The sequence below is a fragment of the Typopeltis vanoorti genome, chromosome 10 (genome assembly GCF_054136105.1).
Source record: "Typopeltis vanoorti isolate ZY-2024b chromosome 10, IOZ_Tvanoo_1.0, whole genome shotgun sequence".
NCBI classification, from domain to species: Eukaryota; Metazoa; Arthropoda; class Arachnida; order Uropygi; family Thelyphonidae; genus Typopeltis; species Typopeltis vanoorti.
Window position 1 is genome coordinate 35,407,982 of NC_143558.1, and position 25,217 is coordinate 35,433,198.

The 25,217-nt window shown below is 34.9% G+C and overlaps 1 protein-coding gene across 1 annotated transcript in view; it reads right to left on the reverse strand.

The window, feature by feature from the left end:
• Positions 1 to 25,217, reverse strand: part of mus81 (mus81 structure-specific endonuclease subunit) — a 135,952-nt gene that overhangs the window by 11,521 nt on the left and 99,214 nt on the right. The window contains exon 10 of the mRNA XM_090399263.1: positions 14,617 to 14,700. Within this exon, the coding sequence (XP_090255389.1) occupies positions 14,617 to 14,700 (84 nt within the window). The remainder of the gene's footprint in view (positions 1 to 14,616; positions 14,701 to 25,217) is intronic.

A 25,217-nucleotide genomic window follows, 5' to 3' on the forward strand; every position in this document is an offset into this window, starting at 1 on the left:
CCTCATCACATGCCTCTCTGGCTGAATCTCCAAATTTATGCTCTCAAACTCTCACTTTTTCTTCAAAAATGTTTGTGTATTTTAGTCTACAGTTCACATCTGAGAGCTGCTCAACTTTTATTCTCTTTAAAACTTTCTTACATGTTCTTCTTCTCAATATGAAATTCAATTTTATCCTGCTCAAGACTAAATGGTGATCCCTTTCAATTTCAAATCCTCTGTACACACTCTGGTGTCCTGCACTAGTGGGAAAACATCACATCAACATAGTTCAATGAGACTTTTCTTATTTCTTGCCTCTTCTCTCCATGTGAATTTCTGCACATTTTGTTAGTAATAACCAGTCCATGTCCTGAGTAGAAATCCAACAGGTATTTGCCATTATTATTAGCTTTGCTCTTTTCTCCAAATTTTTCCAATATATTTTTGTATGTCTGACAATCATTTCCTACTCTGCTATTTAGATCCCCAACAAGGACCAACTTTTCCTTTTTAATTGTCAGTTGCTTTCTCTAAAGCCTCAAAAAATTCCACCACTTTTACCTTAGTAGAACCTTCTGTGGGACCATAGGCACAAATAAGTGTAATTGTCCAGTGGGCAAATATCAGAATGGGGAACTGGACACTGTTGAAGGCTCAATGGAATGTATACAGCACTCAGAAAGGATTAACATAGGTTTAATACTTCCTATATTTCGTCCTAGTCACTAGGACATCTTCGGGGATTACAAAAACAACTAATGTAACATGAACACAAATATCATGCAATACTAAGCCCAACCACGTGGGTGACATTAATGTCCTATCTAGGTGGAGCGCCCTCTAAGGGTGGTTGTAGGTGGCCTGGAATGTAAGGTGGAACCTCTGGCGATGAGTGTTTCCCAAATCTTCAGAAGCTTAATGCAACTGTATTTATTAAGATCTGGTTGATTTCTGAGAGCTACTGCTTCTAAGAATAGTCTCTCTTTTTTGAATTTGCTGTGGTGGAGCATGGTGGTTTCTTCAAAGAGACCCTGTGGGTGGTGTCCAAGACTATGGCTACTCCTTCTTTTCCTTGATTGTTATTGTCTGAATATAACATTTTGTATTTGTTGCTCAAAAATATCTCGCCAGTTTCTTTTTTGTTTCAGTCATCCCTATTATGTTAATCTGGTACTTATCCAATTCCTCAGGTAGCTCCATTTCTTTGCCATTCAGATTTCTTATGTTGATAGTATCAATCTTGAACTTTGGTAATATTGAGTTGGGGTAAGTTTTAGGATTTGTTCCAGTAGTTGATAAAAGCAGCTACACAAAAAAGAAATATATTTTTTATATATAGGAGTTTGCAGTTTTTTCTCAAAAAAACCCTGAAAACTCCTATATAAAAAATAATTCTTTTTTGTGGAGCCGCTTATGAAAACTTTCAGAAGCAACTAAAAATATATTTCATAAAAATATATTAAAAGAGAAATCATGACAATGAATAGTTAAACATTACATTTTAATTGTGAAAATGTGATACATAATAACTGTTCTAGAAATAAGTCAATTTAACACATTGACTACCAACTACAAGATACGTAGTTGGCTATCAGTATTAGGAGACGTCATGTATGAGTTATCTCTTATTGCTGATGGAGTATTTCAAATGAGGAAAAGGAAAGATTAGCATACAAAGTAATTATAGTTAAATGGAACTAAATACTTTTTACAAGCAAATAAATGAGAGTAAGAACACAACAGATCTGTAAAATAAATACAAAAATTGCGACACTGGAGTTGTAAATTAAAGATGGCAAGAATTAATATTCTTGGTTTAATCTTTTTATCCACGTGTAAGCAAAGAATGTTATTCTAAACTAGTGATTTTCAATTGATGTGCCGTGAGATTTCGGATATAAAGGGATATAAATTGATGTAAAGAAGTTTTTTTATGCATTTTACCTACAAAGTATATGAAGAGTCATAATGTTTATATTGCATCGAATGGAATTGTTAAGATTGAATACAATTTATGATTATATTGGTTAATATAGATTTATTATACCTTATTATAGATATGCACTGTCGTATGTGTTTACTGGTTCCTTTAGTTGTGTGGCAATTATAGCATATGCTGCATAAAAACGAGACAGCTTTAATCATGGAACAGTTGAAATCTTGGAGCATTTTTCTCACCAACACAGCTGAATCAGTTTCAATTCTGTAAGATCTGTTTTGTTGTGTTTCAACAATTCTGAATTTTAGTGAAAACTATGAGTGCTGCACTTTTAAAACATTATGAGACCAGTAATTAAAAAAATACATTTATGTTACATGTATATTAGAAAAATTAATAATTACTGTCATAAATAACTGATTATTCTTTTGTATTTCATTACAAGGTGTCAAAAATAAATGGGGTTTCAAAGAGATGTTTCAAAAAGAGGTTGGTTCATAAAGAGGATTATGACGGGGTTTGTCTTTATTTGAAACAGTCGATATATTTTTAGTACTTGACTGGTGTGCCGTAGAATTTTAGTAATTAGTTTTAGTGTGCTGTAAAGATAAAAAAAGTTGAAAACTGCTATTCTAAACAACAGTTGTACTAAAATGATTCTGGAGCTTGCACCTTTTGGGAAGGGGGGGGGGGTTATCCAACTTATTAGAAGCAGGTGTCACCAAAATCATACTAACATCAACAGGAAGTTAATACGTCTTATTTTTTTCTAGGTATAAACTGAATTTTTTTCCCCCTCAGTAGTCGATATACAGCTTGTGGAGAGATACTTTGCAGATGGCATATACAGGGTGTTCGGGATAAATTTGACATATTTATAATTAATTATATTTTTCCGTAAGTTACATGTATTAACACACACTTCTCTTCATTTAAAAGTTTGGACCCTTCTTCATTCATATACAAGATGTCAGAAAGGATGGATAGCTGGAACCCACCTGAATCATGGAAGAGAATAACTTGTATCATGATGATTCGTGCCCGCCATCAAAATAAGGATATTACGACTGCTGCCCAATGCTCCCTGAATACAGTAAAAACAATCAGGCATGAACTAGAGACTTGCAATGGTGACTACGAGGATGTAGCAAGAAGAAAGATCCCTAGCAGACGATCTGATTGCGTTCGTACAGCAGAATTCCTCGCAAATCTGCAGGAACAGGTGTTGAAGAACCCTGGCATTGGAATTCGGGCTTTGTTCGTGGAGTTGCTAACTGTAGTCAAGCCCTGTAGTCAAGGGTAGCCAATGGTAGGCCGTATGTATGGCAGCAGGATTCGGCCCCTTGCCACACCTCTGGGAAAAGTCAAAAATGGTTGTCTGAAAATTTCTACGACTTCACCAGTCCAAATGTTTGGCCTCCAAACTCCCCAGACCTTAACCCCATGGATTATTTTGTATGGGGCGCAGTTGAAAAAGACACCAATCGCACTTCCAGTAATACAAAAGCCCAGTTAATGGATAAAATTAAAACAGTTTTTGCGGCCATTCCCAGGGAGACTGTAGCATCAGCTTGTTCGAGGTTCCGAAGCAGAATTGAAGCTGTGATCGATGCTAATGGTGGTTATTTTGAGTAAATCTTGTTGATAGTATTGTAATTAACTCTGCCTGTAATGTTTTTTTGTCAATTCATTAAATTTAATAGATACAAAGAAGATTTTCTTTTTCCTTACGAAACTGTCAAATTTATCCCGAACACCCTGTATATATATATAAAAGTGTTTATCCATACACTAACTATGAGATAATTTGAATCTTGTTTCTTTACTAAAAAGTTTGTAGCTATAGTGACAAAGCGAAAAAAAAAAAGTACAAACTATATATGATTGAAGAGAAGATATTAACAACATTTTGGCAGTGATGGCAAGTTGATAACTGGTTTATAGTAGCTAAGTGGAATAAACACATAGAAACCTTGAAATACATATATAGTCATGTCTCTGTTATTAAACTGCATAAGAAAAGTGAAAAATTTCCAATAAGACAGAGATGCAATATTTCTCAAACTCTTTACAACTGCTTTAGAGTAAATTTTTCATGAATTGACCTGGAAGAATGTCAGAATTAAAATTAACTGAAAGATTCTAACTCATCTCTGTTTTGCTGATCGTATAGCTTTCTTGGCAGAAGATGTAGATATAAAATTAGTGGCCTAATTCATGGGTGTTGTTATATTAGAGTTAAGATCCTAGATTACTGGAAGTTTATTTTTCACTTGGTTAGACCCTAATAAATTTAGTTTAATCCTTTATCCAGTGTAAGCAAACAAAGTTTGCGCCTGAAAATATCTTCAGGACTGGGGTAAGGTAGTACAACACCAAGCAACTCCAACTTACAGTTACAACACCAGACAACTTGGAGTTGCCCGGTGTTGCACTACCTTACCCAGGTCCTGAAGATATTTTCAGGTGCAAACTTTGTTTGCTTACACTTGGATAAAGGATTAAACTAAATTTATTATATCCTAGATTACTTACAGTCTTAATTATAATTAACTCTCAGACCAAAAGGTTATGTAGGTAGAATATGTGCCATCCATATTCTTGGGATTTTTAGACCACCATTATTGTTAAGATCAGGGTGGTTGATAAGAATTTCACAAGCCTCCTTAAATTTATGCTCATTCCATGTTTTGATGTAATGTAAACAACCAGGTGCCTTTCCAGTTAATTCTATGTAGAGGATTTAGGCATGATCAGAAAGGCCAGATTTACCACAGCTATTAAATTTAATGTGCCGTTCATGTTCTTTTTTTTCAAATAGGAATTGTGCATCCTGTTCCACCTATATAGGGCAAATTCCAGGGGGCAATGAATATGGTATACTCCTGGATGGGTCAGCAGAGAAAGTGGATCCTTGGATGCATTGTATGCATCCATTAATGCATACAATTCGCAACTGAAATTGAAAATCAGAACACACTTCCTTTTCTGGATACATTTTGTATGTCTTCCTTCCGGCAGTCTTTCCTTCACTGTTAACGATAAGCCTACACATACTGGCCAATATATATACATAAACTCTTACCACTACCCAACACAAAAACTAGGTGTCATTAACAAACTAAAGATCAGGGCTTTGAAGATTTGCTCCAGTGAACAAGCACTTAAACATGAATTAAAAGTTATACTTTCCTGAAAAATCTTCAACAAAAATACTATCAACAAAAGTCTTCACAAGATTCCACTTAAAAATAAAAATAAACAGAATACTACAGAAATACAACCCTAATGCCACCTTTAAACTTCTTGCAAAATTAAAGAACTTATTCAACTCATCCAAGGATCCACTTCCTCTGCTGGCTCACCTTTTTGGTCTAAGAGTTAGTTAAAATTAGGACTGTAAATAATCTAGGATCTTAACTCGAATATAAAAAACTCATGTTAAATTATGGATTACTTCACTGGAGTATTCACTGCACCTGTAACTTGCCCGATATAGGTGAAACAGGATGCACAATTTCTCTGAAAAAAGGAACATAAACGGCACATTAAATTTAATAGCTGTGGTAAATCTGGCCGTTCTGATCATGCCCTGAATACTCTATAGAATTGACTGGACAGGCACCTGTTGTATACATCACACCAAAACGTGGTAAGAGAGTGAATTTAAGGAGACCCGTGAAATTCTTATCAACCACCCTAATCTTAACAATAATAGTGGTTTAAGAATTTTTTGAGGCTTTAGAAAAAGCAACTGACACAATGAAAAAGGAAAAGTTGGTTCCTTGTTGGGGATCTAAATAGCAGAGCAGGAAATGATTGTCAGACATACAAAAATATTTTGGGAAAATTTGGAGAAAGAGCAAAGCTAATAATAATATGAAATATCTGTTGGATTTCTGCTCAGAACATGGACTGGTTATTACTAACACCATGTTCCAACATAAAAATGTACACAAATTCACATGGAGAGAAGAGGCAAGGAATAAGAAAAATCTCATTGACTATGTTATTGTTGATAGTGATGTTTCTTCCCTGGTGTAGGACACCAGCATATACAGAGGATTTGAAATTGGAAGTGATCACTATTTAGTCTTGAGCAGGATAAAATTGAATTTCATATTGAAAAAAATAACATGTAAGAAAGTTTTAAATCGAATAAAAGTTGAGTAGCTCTCAGATGTGAACTGTAGACTAAAATACACAAAGATTATTGAAGAAAAAATGAAAGAATTTGAGAACAGGAATCAAACCTTGGCGATTCAGTGGCCAGCCTTGAAGAAAGCCCTGATTGATTCAGCTAGAGAGGCATGTGGTGAAGTTGTCTGCAAGGATAGAAAAATCAGAACTCCCTGGTGGACACAGGAAGTTAAAGAGGCAGTGAAGGAAAAGAAGAAAGCATACCAAAAGTTCCTGTCAAATAAGTCAGCTTGTGCTCTTAGAGAATATAGAGACAAATGCAAGAATGCTAAACACTGTGTAAAACTAGCTAAACAAAAGTCATGGGAGGACTTTGGCAAGAATATAGAAAATAAATATCAAGAAGGTGGCAAAATATTCTGGAGGTTGTTGAAGAAGCTTAGGAATGGAAAGAGTGCTGTAAAAGGAGTTAGAGATGAAAAAGGTGATATGAAAACGGAAGAAAAAGATATCTTTGAAGTATGGAGTAATTACTTTGAAAAACTGCTAAATGAAACAAGCAGTGATGACAGCACAGTGGTAAAAAACACAGACCAGGCATGCAGTCAGGAATACATATTAATACTTGAAGTAGAAAAAGCCATCAAAGGCTTAAAATGTGGAAAGGCAGCAGGAGTAGATGATATTCGATCAGAAATGCTGAAGTATGGTGGTATAAAAGTCTTACAGTGGCTGCACTGCATAGTTCAGAAAGCCTGGACAGAGGGACGAATTCCCAATGATTGGAGTAGAGCTCTCATAGTACCCATATATAAAAAGGGAAATAAAACTAAATGTGAGAATTACAGAGGTATTTCCCTACTAAGTGTTACTGGCAAGATCTATGCAAGTATACTTGAGAAACGATTGAGAAGAATTGTGGAAGAAAAGCTGGGTGAAGAACAAGCTGGATTCAGACCAAATAGAGGCTGTCAGGATCAGATCTTCACTTTACGACAAATAGTCGAGAAAACATGGGAATATAACAAAGATCTGTATTTAAGTTTTGTCGATTTGGAAAAGGCATATGACAAGGTGCCAAGAGAGAAGCTATTCAGTACACTACAGTTATATGGTGTCAATGGGGCATTATATCAAGCAATACTTAGTCTTTATTTGAGTTGTAAGTCAGCAGTTAGAATTGAAGGAAGTACAGGAAGATGGTTTAATGTTAAATCTGGTGTGAGACAAGGATGTACATTATGAAGGAAAGTGGTATTAAATATGATATCAAATTTGGAGATGTTAATATCAGCTCTTTGCTTTATGCGGATGATGTTATACTTCTAAATAAATCCACTACAAGTCTGCAAGATTCTCTGACTAAATTGAATAACTGTTGTAATAGATATGGTATGAAGGTCAGCAATAAAAAGACAAAGACAATGAAAATAGGCAGAAACATTGAAAATATCAACTGCATTGTGAATGGAGAACTTAGAACAAGTAAAACATTTCCGCCACTTAGACATGATTTTTAGTGAAGATGGCAAGTTAAATATGGAAATAGACTACAGAATGAACAAAAGCTGGTATGGTGGGAAGTCAATTGAATAAATTCATATGGAATAAGAGAGAAATTAGTCGGAACACTAAATTAGCTGTATACAAGACAGTGTTCAAACCCGTTTTAACTTATGGATCTGAGAGCTGGGTCAGAAATAAAACACTTGACCAAAGACTAGAGACCACAGATATGAGAGTCATCCTGAGAAAGATTAGAGGTGTGAACAGAGCATCAATGGCAATATCATATTAAAAACGAAGATATTAGGAAAGAACTTGACATTGTCAGCATCCAGGAATGCATTAGCATAGCTAATCTCAGGTGGTATGGTATGGTATCTTAAACTGACTGGGTGAAGAAAGATTAGCAAAACAAGTGTTATTTGCTAGGTTGGCAGCAAAATGACCCAGAGGAAGACCAAGATATAGGTGGATTGATATGGTACAAAGTGCCTTAGACGATAGAAATATAAGATCTGATAATGTTGGAGTCTTGACAAGTAACAGACTGAATTGGAGGAAAATTGTAGATAGGAAGTTAGTAATGATGTATTTTTTTTCATGTAGTACTATCGCATCCTGTACACCCCTTGAGGGTACATTGCAGGAATTTGATGATGATGAAGAATTCCAGTATGGATGGCACATATTCTACCTACTTAACCTTTTTCGTCTAAGAGTTAGTTATAATTAGGACTGTAAGTAATCTAGGATCTTTACTCTATTATAAGAATACTGATGTTAAATTATGGATTACTCCACCACTTTTGCCATATTAAAACTATCTATATGAATCCTCCCCACCCCAATAAATATCAAGCCAACAGAATAATGGCTGATCAAATCATTGTCATTTTGGCATACTGTTTGAAATGTATTATAGTTTGTCTTTGTGTGTATATATATATATATATATATATATATATATATATATATATATATATGTGTGTGTGTGTGTACTCCAGATGATGACCTTAACATGAAGGTTGACATGTTGGGATTAACGTAATTATTCCTATCAGAATGGATGTTACCAATGTACTGATACAAGCAAAACCTCCAAAATGTAACCTCTCTTATAAAAAATACAAAACACTACTGGAAATTCAAAAGAACAATAAAATAGTAATTGCTAAATATGACCAGAGAAAGGCTGCTGCTACTACAGTAGTTCTAAACTACCATGATTACACATTAAAACTTGCTTTTTTGCTTACAGATTACACAACCTACCTTTGCTTAGACTATGACACTACCAATACACAGATCACTTCACACACTCCTTAAAAAGGTCACCTCCTGCCCTGTTGAAGTTACTAATAAATTAAACCATGTAACTCTACACCCACATTTCCTTCCAGTATACACTGCTTGAAAAGAAGTCAATGAACACCATAGTGTCCATTGACTTCTCTCCAAATGGCCTCCTTTTGCTGCGATGATTGCAGAAATCCTATGGGGCATACTTTCTGATAGTGATCAGTGGGAATTTTGGACAATTCTTCCTGTAGGCATGTAATGAGGTCCTGGACTGTTGTGAGACAAATGTCCCTTGACCTCACCCAATGCTCCAGTTCTCCCATAGATGTTCAATAGAGTAGAGAACAGGGCTCTGTGGAGGCCAGTTAAGTGTGGTGATGTTCATGTCCACAAAACACACAGTTATAGTAGCAGCTTTATGACATGGTGCATTGTCTTACTGAAAGAGACAATGGTCAGTTCCATAAAAATGCCACAAGTAGGAATTTTAGATACCATTCAGAGTTCAATGTTTGTGGCACCACAAATAGAGGTTCGAGGCCAAACAAGGACCACACCATTAATTGCGACCTCCAAATTTCATAGTTGGGGTTATGCACTCTGTTGTGCATAACTCAACTATGAAACATTCACTGGGCATCTGCTACACCTGTCCATCTGCTTGGTAGAAGGTGTAGCATGATTCACTGTTCCGTAACACAAGCTTCTGTAAAAACTCGATGTTTGTGATTTAAGAGAATTCCCCTCAAGGAACTGCTGAACTATTTAACATAGAAAAATAGTGGTTTAAGGTACATGAAACGCTCGTAGATTTGTGTAAAAATTATTATTGAGTTTAACGCGAGCGTAGTTAATTTCCCTAAGAAAGATTGGGCTAATTAAGATTTCCTTTGATTAATGTGTGTTAATTTAATTGCTTATTATCACATCATAGAGCTGTTTTAATCAAAGGGAATGAAATATGCCACTGTGATTGTCAGTCAATTAACTAAGTCTTTAAGATGAAAATCTAACAGTCATATAATGTGTGTGTGGTGCATGGTTGATGACTAATTACGATTGTTAATGCGCACCTAGAAATTTCTTGTTCTGTGTGAATAATATTTAGTATTTGTGATACAGGATGTATTATCTGAGATTTAATTAGAGAAAATATAAGAGTTCACTAAGTATTACATTTGAGTAATTATTCAAGATTAATGAATTTCTTGTATGAATGAAGTTTTGATTCATGTATTGTATAGTAACTATTAGATCAGTAATTAAATTTTGTTTATATATTAGTACATAATGGTTTGGTCTCATTTTCTTGTCTTTTGCAATGCACTGATTCAAAAAAATAAAAATCGAACCTAAGCGGGAAACATTGATATAAATAGTAAGAAAAAGGGCCAGGACTGCAAAGCAAATTGATAATTTGAGGATGATAAAGAGATTTTGTTGTGAAAGATTTAATAACCTACTGGAAGTATTATATTTTTTTGCACCATATCAAGGCATGGATGGCACAGTCGAAAAATCTAAATAAATATTTCCATTGCTCTCGGGTAGAAGAAGTATAGAATAAGAAGGTAGGAATCTAGAGTATAAAAAGGGGAATGTAAAAAATTAAGTGACGATATATTACACTGTCGCAGCATCACCTGGATATATATATATAAGTCAAAGCATCCCAGGATATATATATATATATGTGTGTGTGTGTGTGTGTGTGTGTGTGTGTGTAAAGGAAACAGAAACATTTACACTTCCACGTCCCACTGTACATGCTTTTTGCACCACTGAAGATGACACTGCATGTTTGCGGTCTATCATGAAAACCCATGTTGTAAGCCTCATTTCTAAATGTTTTTGTGCAGATTTGTGTTCCAAGTTGATGCTCGTAACTACATTCAATATGTCTGCCAACGAATGGCGATTTTTACATATCATCCTTCGTAGTATCCCACAGTCATGTTCGGTGAGTGTGGTGGTGGATCATTCACTGCGGGTAGCACTTGCCGTTGACTGTATCACTGATTGTACATCTCAGAAGTATCACTGATTGTTGATTTGTCAACAGTTTGCCAAACAGATAGGCCTGCAACATAGCATACTATCATAATACCTCTTTCAAACTCCATCAGTTCTCTTCTTACAGCCATTTCACCTGGGCACAGTTGCACTGATTTGGGAGCATCATATTCCTCCAGTTTATGGAGGAATATGATGGATATTGAAGGTGTCCATTGACTTGTTTCCAAGCAGTGTATATGGACTACCTAAAATCCATAAATGGAATGTGCCATTATGCTCATTTTTAAATGCCACTGGTTCACCAACATACAAATTATCCAGATATTTAGCCAAAGTGCTTTCTCAATATACTGGTAACTTCCCTCACACACAAAAAAACTTAGCCCACTTGAAGGCCAGTATAGAAACCTCACACTCCAAAACAATGACTTTATGGTTCAGTTTCAGTATCTCTTCTCTAATCAATGCTGTCCACTTAAAGACACTTTAGACTTTATTCATTCAAGCAATTTCCTTCTAATATTTTGGCCTTGTTTGAGTTCACTATGAACTCAGGCTATTTTGTTTTGCAAAGAAAATTCAACAGACAAATAGAGGTGGCAGTCATAATCTCTTTCTCTGCTTTCTCCCCCCCATCCCACCTGGATAATTATTTTATGGAAATTTTTGAAGAGATAGCTCTAAACTTTATCTCATATACCCCCCCCCCCCCCCCAGTGTTTGGCTATGTTTTGTTGGTGATGTGTTCTCCATTTAGTCACATGGCCTAGATGCTCTCAACAGGAGGGTGTGAGCAAAGGAGTGAGAAGCAGATTCTTTGCATGGAGGGTGATTGGTGAGTGGAATGCATTGCCTGAGTGTGTTCCACTCACCAATCACCCTCCATTGAATCAGTTTAAGACGCAGTTGGATGAGCATTGTATGCAATAGTGAGTACCTCCTACAATGAGTCTCTGACTCCATGGAGGTCAAATATTAATAATAATAATAATTTTAATAATAATATTTTTAACACAGCTAAACAATCAACATCCGAGGATCTAGTTTACATTAGAAAAAGAAAATAACAACAGTCTCCACTTCCTAGGCACCTTAATTACATGCTAGTCTGAGGAATTCCTGACATTCTGTTTTTATAGAAAAAGCCCACACATACTGCTAGATACATTTATAAACAATCATCCCCTCCTCCTACCACACACTTCCAATAGTATGGAATTATCAAAACTTTATATCACTGGGATAAATTAATTAGTAAAGATAATAGTGCAATCTCCATGGAACTTGCCACATTCACAAAACCTTCATAGCCAATGGCTACAATTCCAATCATATTCAAAAATATTAACATCCCCAGATCATCCCCCCATCCCTCCAGAACACAGACTACATGAAAGCTATCACCATTCCATATATTCAAGGCATATCTGAAAAACTAACAATAATCCTAAAAAAAAAAAAGAACAACCTTCCAACCACTTACAGATATTATAAAAAAATTAGCATCTCTTATCCAGTCTGCCAAAGATCAGTCACAACTCCTAGACCTGCCAGGTGTTTACCAAGCATCATGTAGTTGTAAACTATCCTACATGGCCAAACAGGCAGTACAGTCAGCATCAAAATTGCTGAACATAAGGGCTATATTTGTTCCATCACTACAGCCCTCAGGACATGCTGACCATGCTTTGGATACCAGCAACAGGATATGCTCAACACCTCAGGAAATTTGGTTGCACGAAACTGGCCCAAATTTGGGAAGTTCTCATCCTCCGTACTTCAGCCAACAGCCAAGTGCACCCAGCTCAATTGGGGAGGGGGGAGGCACCATTTAAAACTTTAGGCTTTCTCTCAGTTGACATGCTTCAGCCTCATTACTTAGTGTAGGGCACATATATTATTATAATTTGTTCCTTGATGGGCAATTTGACTTTGTTGAAATATTGGGAGTATTAATTAAATTTAGTCTGCATGGTTAGCCTAGTGGCTGTGGCTTTGCAACCATATGCCTGGGGAAGGAGTGTCCTAGGTTCGATTCCCGTCGGTGATGTGAGGAGATGAAGGATCTTCCTTAGCCATAGCCAAGTTAGCCGGTCTTGGGTGTGGACAGTAGGGTTCCCCCCCCCCAGTTTATCCTGGGGTTTTTCATCCCACAAAGAAGGCAAACTGGCCTTGAGAACTCAACATTATGGACAATGGAGTGTAGGGCTGACCACCTTATCCTGTGAACGGTTTAAGGTCCGATGATTAACTAACTCTCGACACCGCAAGGTAAAAGAGGGAAAAAGAAGATGAGATGAGATAATTAAATTTATTTTAGTTAATATTTTAGTTGATGTTGTAATTTCCTTAAAAAATACTGTTATGCTTTTATGTTATGCTATATGCCACCATATAACAGTACACAGGACAATCTTCATACAATTTTAACATACAGATTGGAGAGATGGGTTAGAAATAAAACAGGTGATCAAAGACTAGATATTACAGATATGATAGTGTTAAGGAAACTAACAGATGGCATTAATGGTAGAACCATATTAAAAATGAAGATAACAGAAAAGAACCCGACAATACTGATATTCAGGAATTTGTAGAACTTAATTTGTGATATATTAAGTGTTCGACTGCCATAACATTTAGGTACAGGGCATGAGGTTATACACCAGAAAATAATGGTGATTAAATGTATGAGCAGATTTTGTGTCCCTAAACATTTCAAATAATTCGATCATATGCATGTTGGAAGTTAATTGTTTTATAATAGAAAAATAGGTTGTAATATTTATTAAAAAATATTGCTTTAACACAAAAATACACAAGGGATAATACTATTTAGGTCTTATATTTCAACCTGAATATTACAGACCATCATCAGTGGCAACAATAGTTAATTACAAAGTAGAATGCAAATAATGGATTGATTTGAAAAAGTAAGAGCCATGTAACGTTATACATAAAACAATGCAATAGTATAACTGCAATATTGATAAATTCATTAACTATTACAAAAATTATTGATGTGTGATTAAAATCAGACTTTCCCATATCTTAAGCAAGGGGAGAGAAATGGTTGTTCTACTTTAACTTTGGACAGTACTTTCTTTAAACAAGTGTTCAAATTATACTGACATCATTTAAGTGTGTTTCAGTCCATAGCATGTTGTGCCAAGTCAGATTTACCATTACTAATGTAAGATTGGTGTTCTTGTATTCTCTTTCTACAGAGCATCCAGTTTTTCTAAAATAAGGACGATGACAGTCATAAGTAACTTTGTAGATACCAGGGAGAGCTAGAGGAGACTGTTAATCTTTTGAAGATGGAAACAATGCTGATAATTTGTTGATAAGAAGAAAAGTAGCCACTAAATTGTATTTCTTAAGAATTCTGGAAATGGGTTCTGAGATGAAAGAAATGTAAGGAATTGGAACATCAGCTGATGACTGTTGCTTTTCTTCCAATGCTACAAACAAACTTTAGTTTTACCATTAGTTTAGAATAAGGGAATTTTCATCAAACTAGTTATCACCATTCCATGTATGAGTGTTGAGAATTCAGAATACATTTAAGTATGAACTTTTAGTTGATTAAACGGTAATTCTTACTTAAACTTGGGATCTTACAAGTCAAAAACGTTTTTTGGAGGACACAAGTTATATCTTAATTCATAAAGCTCTATTTACTAACAGCATTTTATCATATGTATCTGAAACAGAATCATATTTGCACATACCTCTGACTGTTTATCCCTTTTATGAGTACTAGAAGCTTCTCCTTTTCCTCTTCTGAATGGCACACGTTATATGCTTCAATTAAGCTATTAAATAATTTTTAATTAAATATCCAATATCTAAATTAAATATCCCAAATTAAACATTATGTTCTCATCTCTATTTTCTCTCTCACACACACACAAACTTAAAACTATTTAAGAGCATACCATATTCTCAAAGTGAACGCCACTTCATTATTATTATTAAGAGATTTCCAGAGAATTAGGGACTCATCAAGGGAGGCCATACTACTTGTACCAGCTGTCATATCTACGCTTGAATTCATTTATTCATTTATACAATATCTAATGGCAATTCATGACAATAATGCACCACTCTATAAGAGAAAAATCAACCTCTTACCCCTTGTTGATGGCATTTATTCTCAGCCTTCAAGGATGCCCACTCATCTTTTTGCCACCTCTCCATAAAATGAAAATGTTTCATTTATTGATATCCTGTATGATTCTTTCAAAAGTTTGTAAGTCTCAATCATATCACCCCCTCTTTCTCCTGTTTGTTAATGTCTGAAAGTCTACCAATTTTCAATGTCTTCATAATCAGCATTCCACAATCCTGATATCATTTTTAACATTCTCCTACGCGCACTCTCTCTCTCTGTCCAATGTATCTGAATCACTAAAGAAACCAGTTTATGGATGTTTTGTAAAATAAGTTTATGAATGGGACATTCATAATTTAATTTCATTCTTCTCATGAGATTTCACTACTACCCAATCAGTGTTCAGATAATTCAAGTCCCCCATTATGATTACTTGTTTTGCACCCATCATCTTTATTTGGCAATGCATTTCTTCATCACTAGCAACTGATCCACTAGGTCTGTAACAACACCCCACTATGCATTTGCTCTTGCTCGACTCCACCTCACCCAGATGGCTTCAAACTCACTGCCACTTAAAAAAGTGTTACTACTATTACAGTCATAGGCCTCAACTGGATTCAAGTTATCCAATATCCAATATCATTAATAGCAAATTCTCTTCTCTCCTATTCTGTCTATCCCTCCTAAAAATATTGTGCCTTTTCACTTGATACCAGTTAGTATGTTTACTTCTGATAGCCAAATCTCACTAATGCCTCCAATCTAAAATCCCAATATATTGACCAAGGCAACAAACACAAACTCTACCCCATTGTTCTGGTACTTCTAGCATTCATGTACAGATATAATAAGTTAATTGCATTCTCTTTTTTTTTTTGTTGTTGTATACTCTTCTCTGTAGTCTGCACGACACATCTGGACAACCTACAGATCTCTGTTCTCATCTAGTGTCTTACTTATGCAGACATCCCTGCACGTGCTTGATAAGCATGAACTGGATGAACATAAAATCGTTCTTTCCTCATAATCATTTCCATGATAATTGCCTATTCTCATCATTAACACAGCTGCATAACATTGGGGCTCTTACACACAGATCATCACCATTCCTCCCATGATGATTTAATTTCTCTGACTCCCTGTGTTAGGTCTCGTATCAATTATATAATATAATCAATATAATCAATTAATAATTTCTTGAGACTCCTGATACCAAATGCATTCGAATGTAGGCTGTCCCTCTCATACAAATCCACTCTTCTCTCAAGCTCACTCCACATATCCAAAACCTTGCAAAACCAATCCTTCTACACAGCCTATGCATTGAATCATTTGCCATCATAACCATTCTTCTAATTCATTTCTATCATATCTAGGTAATATACTTATGATTTTCACGTTCTCACTCTTCAACTCTTACTTCTTCCCTCTCTCATACTGAACTTATCGCTATTTAAGTCATTCTTACCTACTAGAATTATGATCTCTTTTGCTTTGCTCTTCTGTTTTTGAATATTGCATATGCTATATTTTTAATTTTTGTTCTGGGAAAAAAAGTTATAACCTGCTCGTCAGTAGGATATTTTACGATACTGTCACTATACCAAATATTATCCTTTCTTTTACAATCAACTTTATCTACCTGATTTTCATTGCAGACTAACTTACCTGATTCCATGCTTTGTTGTTTCTCACTTGTTTTGCTGCTGAATAAACATCCACTTTCAATATCTTTGTTATTCTTTTTACAGGGGAGCAAGCCTTCTTGTTCTCCACTTAGCTATTCTTGTTAGCATTCTGTTTCTTGTGCATTTTTGGTGCCATTTTACAAATGTATTTCATATTGAGATATTATTGCATATCTCAATAAAAATATGGTATAAAAACATGAAAATCTACACTAACATACTATAAACACACTAATTTTCTAAGGAAAAAGCACAATAAAACTTTCAATAAAATTCATAAACACAATAAAACAGAGTTTTGTTGATATTGATAAAAATCACCAATTTTACATGAGCACTAAATACAACAACCACTCAGAATGTAGTCTCAAACCCAAATAAAAAAAATTTAAAAACAATAAATGATGTGAGATGGGTATATGTAGAGAAGGAAGAGGTATAACAGATTAAAGCTGGGACAGTGATAAAGAATATGCAAATTTTCATTCTAGAGACAATTAAGTTCTCTTATTTATATATCTTAGCCAAGCAGTTAAGGGCTTTCAGAATACTTTGATATTAGAGATTGATGTAAAGTATTAGCAATAGCTAGAGAAAGCTGTCTTGTAGCAAGAGTGGCTGCTCTTTCCAATCACTGATTTCTTCACAACCACTTTACTAGACCATAATAGCGATTATAAGTTAATCAACTATGTTAGATCAATTCCCAAACTCATTTTAGTTCACACATGCAACAATGCAGATACTTACACCTATTCAAGTTTTCTATACCAAAAACTTGTTTGTTATTCACCAGTTGAAACATAAACTTCAATTAGGTTATAAAATGTTCAGCTGACATCTGTCATAATATTCTATATAATCACTTTTAATGACTTTCTTATAAATTTTTAATGAAGCACATCACAATAAGTGTTTTGATATAAACAGGCATGTGTAATATTTCAATAAGCATAATACTGTAGAAGTTAATAAAATCAGCTAATATACAACCATATTAAATGACTTCATGTTTTTGTTACGAAAGAAACTGTATAGGAATAATAACTAATTAGCTTTTATTTAATCACTAAGCCAATATTTCATCTTGGTTCATCAAGGCACCTTCTTAGACAAGAATATGAATATATTCTTGTCTAAGAAGATAAGAATATGCATGTAAGCACAGGGAAGGACACAAACAAGGACAAAATGACATAATGCTACTTTCCTAACTGCTACCCTTTATGGGAATGTTAATAAGATGATGACTGTTGGACTGACAGTTTCACAATAATAGTTTTTCAGATTTTTGGTAGTTCGGCAGATTCAAAAACAGTTCTAGGATTTAAAGCTATCTCTATAATAAAGAGGTTTTCTCCCCCATTGAATCCACTGATCTGAATTAATGGCATGGTCTGCAACTCTAGAGCAGCTGCAGTTGTAAATATTAGACAGCTTTTTATATAAATCTAGATAGGTAGTGGCAGTTTTTACAGTTTGAATAAAATATGCCAATTTGCAAGGAATACTGTAGCTGCCACAATGATCAAAGTGATGGAGAGGATCTTTTGATGAGCTAATAAGAGCAAGTTATTTTTGGTAAGGCTTAAAAGAAGTCTAAATGCTATATCTTTTTAATAACTCGGTATTTTTTCTGAGGTATCCTGGATGTAAGGGATGGTGATCGATTTTCAAAGGATTAGGTTTAGGAGGAAGAGTGTAGAGTTTTGTTGACAGGTAAGAAAATGGCTTAAAAAAAAAAAAAATTCACATGAATGTCAACAATTGCACTAGTGAGGCTAGTATGGTCTAAAGAGATGGTTCTATCTCTATGAGTCATGTTTTAGTAACACCATACTGTTGGATGGATCTTCCATTGTTGTTTTAAGGATACATGTGCCATGTTTCTTAAAATTCACACAATAACATAAGAAAAGGATGAATAATATTTATTCAGTCTATCAATTCTATATCAATTCAGTCTAAAAATTATGGATCAGCAGAGTCAATACATATACAAGATAGAACTAGAACGATGGATAAATTTAAAACTATGAAAGCCATGTGACATTATACATAAAAAAAAAATTATTTCATATACATCTAGGAACCAATCTCTAGAATTCTTAAATACAGTGTTACCTCAACTTACTAACTGCTCAACATACGAACTTTTTTCATATACCATTTTGACCTCTAGATATGAACCTAGACTCGAGATATGAACTGTGATGCTTTTCTTTTCAAATGAACTAAAGCCTGTTTTACATTATACTTTTTTTAACTTTATCCCCTAGTACTAGAAACAGACTTAATGCAGAGTACAGCACCAGCATATATGTATGCATGTTTAGCTGAGCGTGTGCTAAACAGTCTCTAGTGTAATGATTGTTGTTACTACGTCGTATTTATCCGAAATACGACGAACACTGCACGTATTTATTTTTTTGTGTATCTATTTCGGTATTTGTATAAACAAACAATACACTTCGTGAAGATTTTTTTTAGGTTTGTATTTATATGTGTACTGTATGTATTTCTTTTTATAAGTGACATGTTTTATTGTAGTTTCACGTTTATTTTCCGAATAATCTACCAGAAAAGAGTCATTTCACTGATCAGCGTATTATTTTCAACATGGGGCCAAATAAAACTAAGAAAGAAGAGAAGAAGAAAATCACAATAGAAATTAAGAAAGAGATTGTGGAAAAATATGAGAAAGGAGTCAGGCAAAGTGATCTGTGCAAGCAGTATGACTTGTCCAAATCCACCATAGCTACAATTGTCAAGAAAGCAGATTTTTATAAGGAACTGGATGTGGCCAAAGGAGTATCTATCATGTCATCTCGAAGAAATAAAGTTATGGAAGAAATGCAAACTTTACTACTCATCTGGATTAATGACATGCAACTGAAAGGAGATAGTGTATCTCAAAACATGATCTATTTACAAGCTATTTACAAAGATCTTTCGCAGAACTTGCCTTCCACTAGCAGTAGAAAGACATCAGTTTAAAGCTAGCAAGGATGTTTGAGAAATTCAAGAATAGAACCGGTATCCATAGTGTTGTTAGACATGGAGAAGGTGCTAGTGCTGACAAAGAAGCCGCTGAAAGGTTCATGAAAGAATTTCAGAAACTGATGAAGTCGAAAGCTAACAGGCACATATTCAGTGCTATGTAGAGAGGTAACAGCAGAGCCTGGATAACCAGGCAATTCATCTGTGAATGGATGACAGAGGTGTTTGCTCCCACAGTGAAACAGTTATCTACAAGAAAAGGGTAGACCCTTTTCTTGTAGATATCGTTTCTTTCTGAGAAAGTTCTTATAATGGACAATGCTCTAACACAGTTGGAAAAAGAGTTTAATTTCATCAAATTAAACTCTTCTTGCTGCCAAATACCACACCACTCCCACAACTAATGGATCAATATGTTATTTCCAACTTCAAAAAGCTTTATACCAAAGCTCTTTTCCAAAGATGTTTTGAAATTATCACCGACGCAGAATTAACCCTCAGGAAGTTATGGAAGAATCACTTCAATATTCTTCATTGTTTGTGTCTTATTAGTCATGCATGGAAGATGTTTCTGTGAGAACTCTAAAAACAGCCTGGAAAAAGTTATGGCCTGACTGTGTCCAAGAAACTGAATTGGAAGGACCTGAAAGCAAAATTGACATTGTAGATACAGTTGTCTCCCTGGACAAGACCATGCATTTGGAAGTTGATAAAGCAGACATAGAGGAACACAAAATTGAGCTGACCACTGAAGAGCTACAGGAGTTAAGAAGAGAGCAGGAAAAAGAAAGGAATGAGGAGGAAAAGCAAATGTCTTCAGAGGACGAAAAAGACAGCAACAAAAAGGGAGCAATTCCAACAAGTGACGTAAAAAAATCTTGCAGCACTGGAGTGAATTGCAAGAATTGGTTAACAAGTGGCATCCAAATCAAGGTGTTGTTTCTAGAGCCACCAATATCTTCAATGACAATGTCATTAATCACTTTAGAAGGGTGTTAAGGAAATGACAGATTCAGTCAACGTTGGATAGGTTTTTTAAGCCTCCCTCATCTAAAAGACAAAAAGAAGCAATGGTGACAACAAATCAAAAACTCCTGAACCACAAAACCAACCACAAGAAAATTGATTTTTTTTACAGTTTAATAGAAGATGATTTTCATACTAATCATGTAAAACCAAAGATTTCATAAATAAAAATTAATATGTAATGGTATACAAAATGCATATTTATAGTGTAAAAATACTCCTTCTCACTCCTCCATTTCTTTGCATTTTCTTCATTTAGTTGAGAATATTTATTTATTTATTTATTTTTTTTTTTTTAAATTTTTGAATCTGGGAATGGGTTAATTGATTTCCCATAAGATATAATGGAAAACTGGGTTTTGAGATATGAACCACGGTCAGGAACGAATTAAGTTCGTAAGTCGAGGTATCGCTGTAAATATAATCTAGTGGTGACGTTTATTCCATTCAACAAACTGCCATCATGGCTCCCACCATCTAAAGATAAATGCTCCCTTCTGGCCTCTACCAAATTCCGTGTCAACATCACCTTTTCATTTCAGACAAACTGGATGTTTAGTGGAGAAAAGAACACCAGTCCTATATCATTAATGGGAAAACTGGCCTTGCACATCATGGAATAGATACTGACCAGAATATCATATAGTCTGAAACACACTTACTCCATTGCTGTCACCATAAGTTCAAATATTTATTTAAAGAAAGCACCAAAACCTTGCTCCATCATCCGAACTTGAATTGGAATGACTGCCTCTCACTTCCAAAAATATGGGAAATTCTTATTCTAATCACACATAAGTTTGTTTTTTTTTAATAATTACTATTAAAATTAATTACAATTATTATTATTACTTAACACCTCCAGGGAGTCCAAACACTCATTGAGGGAGGGCACCTACTCTACAACACTCTCCATCTCCACCAATCGCCAACTGCTTTCATCATCTACACCAATGCCATATACTGCCGACCACCATCACCAGTATTTTAACAGACAATCACAAACATCCATGCCCATGGTGGGATTCGAACCCGCAGCGTTTTGGTTGGAGAGCAGATACGCTAACCACTTGGCCAACCAGGCTGGCCAAAATTAAGTAGTAATACTATGTTTCCTCTGTTTCTTTTCTTTTCTTTCTTTCTTTTTTTTTTTTTTTTTTTTGTGCCATTTCATATGGAACTTCATGTAGCTCTAAGTGTTTTAAATTTGTCCACTGTTCTATGTTGGAAGTTTAAAAGGATTAAGCTAAATTTATTATTGTCCACCGTTCTAGTTCTACCTTGAATTCTATACAAGGCAGAATACCCTATTGCCACTGATGATCTGTAATTTTCAGACTGAAATATATGACTTTTTAATAAATATCATTCATCGCTTTGTTGTGTTATCAAATGAAATTTAAGGATCTTCACTGGATGTAGGTAAGTTTCCTGTAGACCAAGAAGGACCCACTAGGTAGATGAATGAGAGTATAAAGGAAGGACAGAGAGTTTGTTTTCTTTTCCTTCATGCTTACACGGTGATCAAAATACATCATGGAAATTATGGAAACAACTACTGCATTAGAGTAAAACTTTAGGAAGTTTATTTTTCACTTGGTTACACTATAATAAATTTAGTTTAATCCTTTATCCAAGTGTAAGCAAACAAAGGTGGACCAAGCTCTCATCACTTCTTGTCTCAGTATCTCCCATAATGCAAAGCACATCTTTTTGCGGACATGTATACTGCTATGCATTAAGGGAAGGGCAACTACCTTACTACTTGCACTACCTTACCCCAGTCCTGAAGATATTTTCAGGTGCAAACTTTGTTTACACTTGGATAAAGGATTAAACTAAATTTATTATAGTAAAACTTTAGTTTAATATAAACCAAAATAAACACTCGACGTTTTGACCTTCACATTAAGATTATCATCTGGAGTATAGATATATATACAAAAAATAAGCTGCACTACAATCTACATGGTATGCTAAAGTTACCGACCAACCGTTACAACTATTGGTCTGATCTCTGGTGTAAAAAAACAAACAAAAAAACTTGCTACATCAAAGCTAGAGTCCTGTTATTATTATCTATTAGGTTACAAATTAAATTAAGCTGGAGAGCAACATGTTCACACAAAAAAAATTACTTATATAAGTATACATATAGATTACAACAAACCAGTATGGACAGAGGCTGATAAAAGCTGAAAACTGCTTAGAGTCCTAAAGTCAGGGTTTGCTGGAAAATTAAGTTGGCTGAATGTGTGCCATCCATATTTTTGGGATTTTTATGCCACCATTATTGTTAAGATTAGGGTGGTTAATCAAAACTTCACATGCTTCTTTAAATTTCCATTCATACCAGGTTTTTGTATGATGTAAAGAACAAGTACTTTTCCAATCAATTTGGTGTAGTGTGATCAAGAGTGTTATTTTTATTTTTACACCAGAGGTCAAGCCAATAGTTGTAATGGTTGGTCAGTAACTTTAGCATATCATGTACATTGTAGTACAGCTTGTTTCTTTGTATATATATATATATATATATATATATATATATATATGTGTGTGTGTGTGTGTGTACTTCAGATGATGACCTTAATGTGAGGGTCACAATGTCAAGTGTTTATTTTGGTTTATATTAAACTAAAGTTCTACTCTAATGTGGTACTTGTTTCCATAATTTTCATGATGTATTTAGTTTTCTTTTCTTTGATGGCAAAAGATCCTAGGATGTCTGCTATTAAGATGTGCTGAAAATATTTCTAACACATCTCTGCCACACTGCTAAATGGAGAACATGATGCCAACACAGCTATATAGCTATATCAGTGGCGTAGCTAGATCTTTTGCAGCCTGGGGCAATTCCTGAGTTTGCCGCCCCTCTCAATACACACCAAAAATACTAAAAAAAGTCAAAACGACATATAGGGGAATTAATTAAAACACTATGTTTATTTTTAAACTTTAATTCCAACATTCTTGCTTTTCTGTTAGCAAAATTGATGACATTGTTGAAGTCTATTTCATCACACAGTTGCTTCCATAGACAGTATGGCAAGATTTCTTAAACGCAAGGTACTCAATGTAGATTTTAGATAATTCTTCATCAATTTTAATTTAGAAAAATTCCTCTCCCAACTAGCAACACTTACAGGATTGTGAGGAAAATTTGCAGTAGTATTACAGTATTTGGAACTGAGTTCTCGAGACTGTATTTTAGAATAAACTGCAAAAGTTCAAGAGGACTGTCCTTCCACGTCTCTGTTTCATCTTGCGTAGCAGCAAACAGAATAAAATTCTGAAATCTTTTTCTCTCAACGAGGAACGCTTCCTTATTAATGTCATCGTGATCATGATTTAGTTGACATTCGTATTTATCATTCAAAAGATTCAATGGAGTAAGGAAGACATATTTTCAGCAAGAATATGAAACTGTTGAAATAACATGGTGACTTCTTGGATCACTCTGTCCAGTGGGGGGAAAAAAAAAAACATTTCTCTCTTCAACTCAGTTTTGTATGACAATTCAGCATCTCGTGATTCTTCAACTGCCATCAGTTTCTTCTTTCTACACCGACGATCCATGACTATCCCCAGATCATCACAAATTTCTTTGGCGTAAGCTACTGAATTGTTAACTAATTCATCCCTATTTTCAGTTAAAATTGCTTTTAAAGCCTCGAGGTTTATGTCACATTGGTGTATATTCAATCCTTTGGTTTGGAGGTAGACTAGTGTGTTGTTAATTTCTAGAAGGACAGATTCCCACAGGCCAAGAAAGCACAAGAAGGAAAATGATTGTAACGCAAGAAACAGCACACCAGCATCTGACCAGTAACTATTTTCTTCTTCACCAGTTAAATGTTCAGCAGCACTTAAGATTTGGAGTAGTTTTTTTTTTTACAACAATCACAGGGCACCCACTGAGTTTCTACTACACGTTTGACACTTTGACCAGTGACTGAAGTCAGAATATCCAAGCGATGGGTTGAGGAAGAAAAAAAAACGTGAACAAATGCTCCACAGTTCAAAAAAAAAAGTAATAACAGAATTCACAGCAACAGAAGCTGCATGTATATGCTACAAATTCTACTTTTCCATTAATTTCCTTGATGCATCTCTAAAAGCATTATGTTGACCAGCCATATTATCATATGGCAGTATTATCATATGCTGTCCTCTACAATTCTGAATATCAATTCCATCATTTACTAATTTTTGCAAAATCATAGTCGAAATATTCTCGCCGGTTTTACCTTTTGTTTCAATGAAATCAACAAATGATTCCACAACCTTCACTTTATTTCCATTGATAATTGATTGATAGTATTTAGCGATAGCTATACATGCCACCATCTAGGGAAATGATTATGAGCAAGGTGGTTTCCCGTTGCCTCCCTTGCCGTACTATATCCTATGACTGTAGCCTGTGTGTTCACGGGACCGGTTTGCCTGCTTGTGGGATGAAAAACTCCAGATAAACTGGTGGAAAAAACCCTACTGTCCA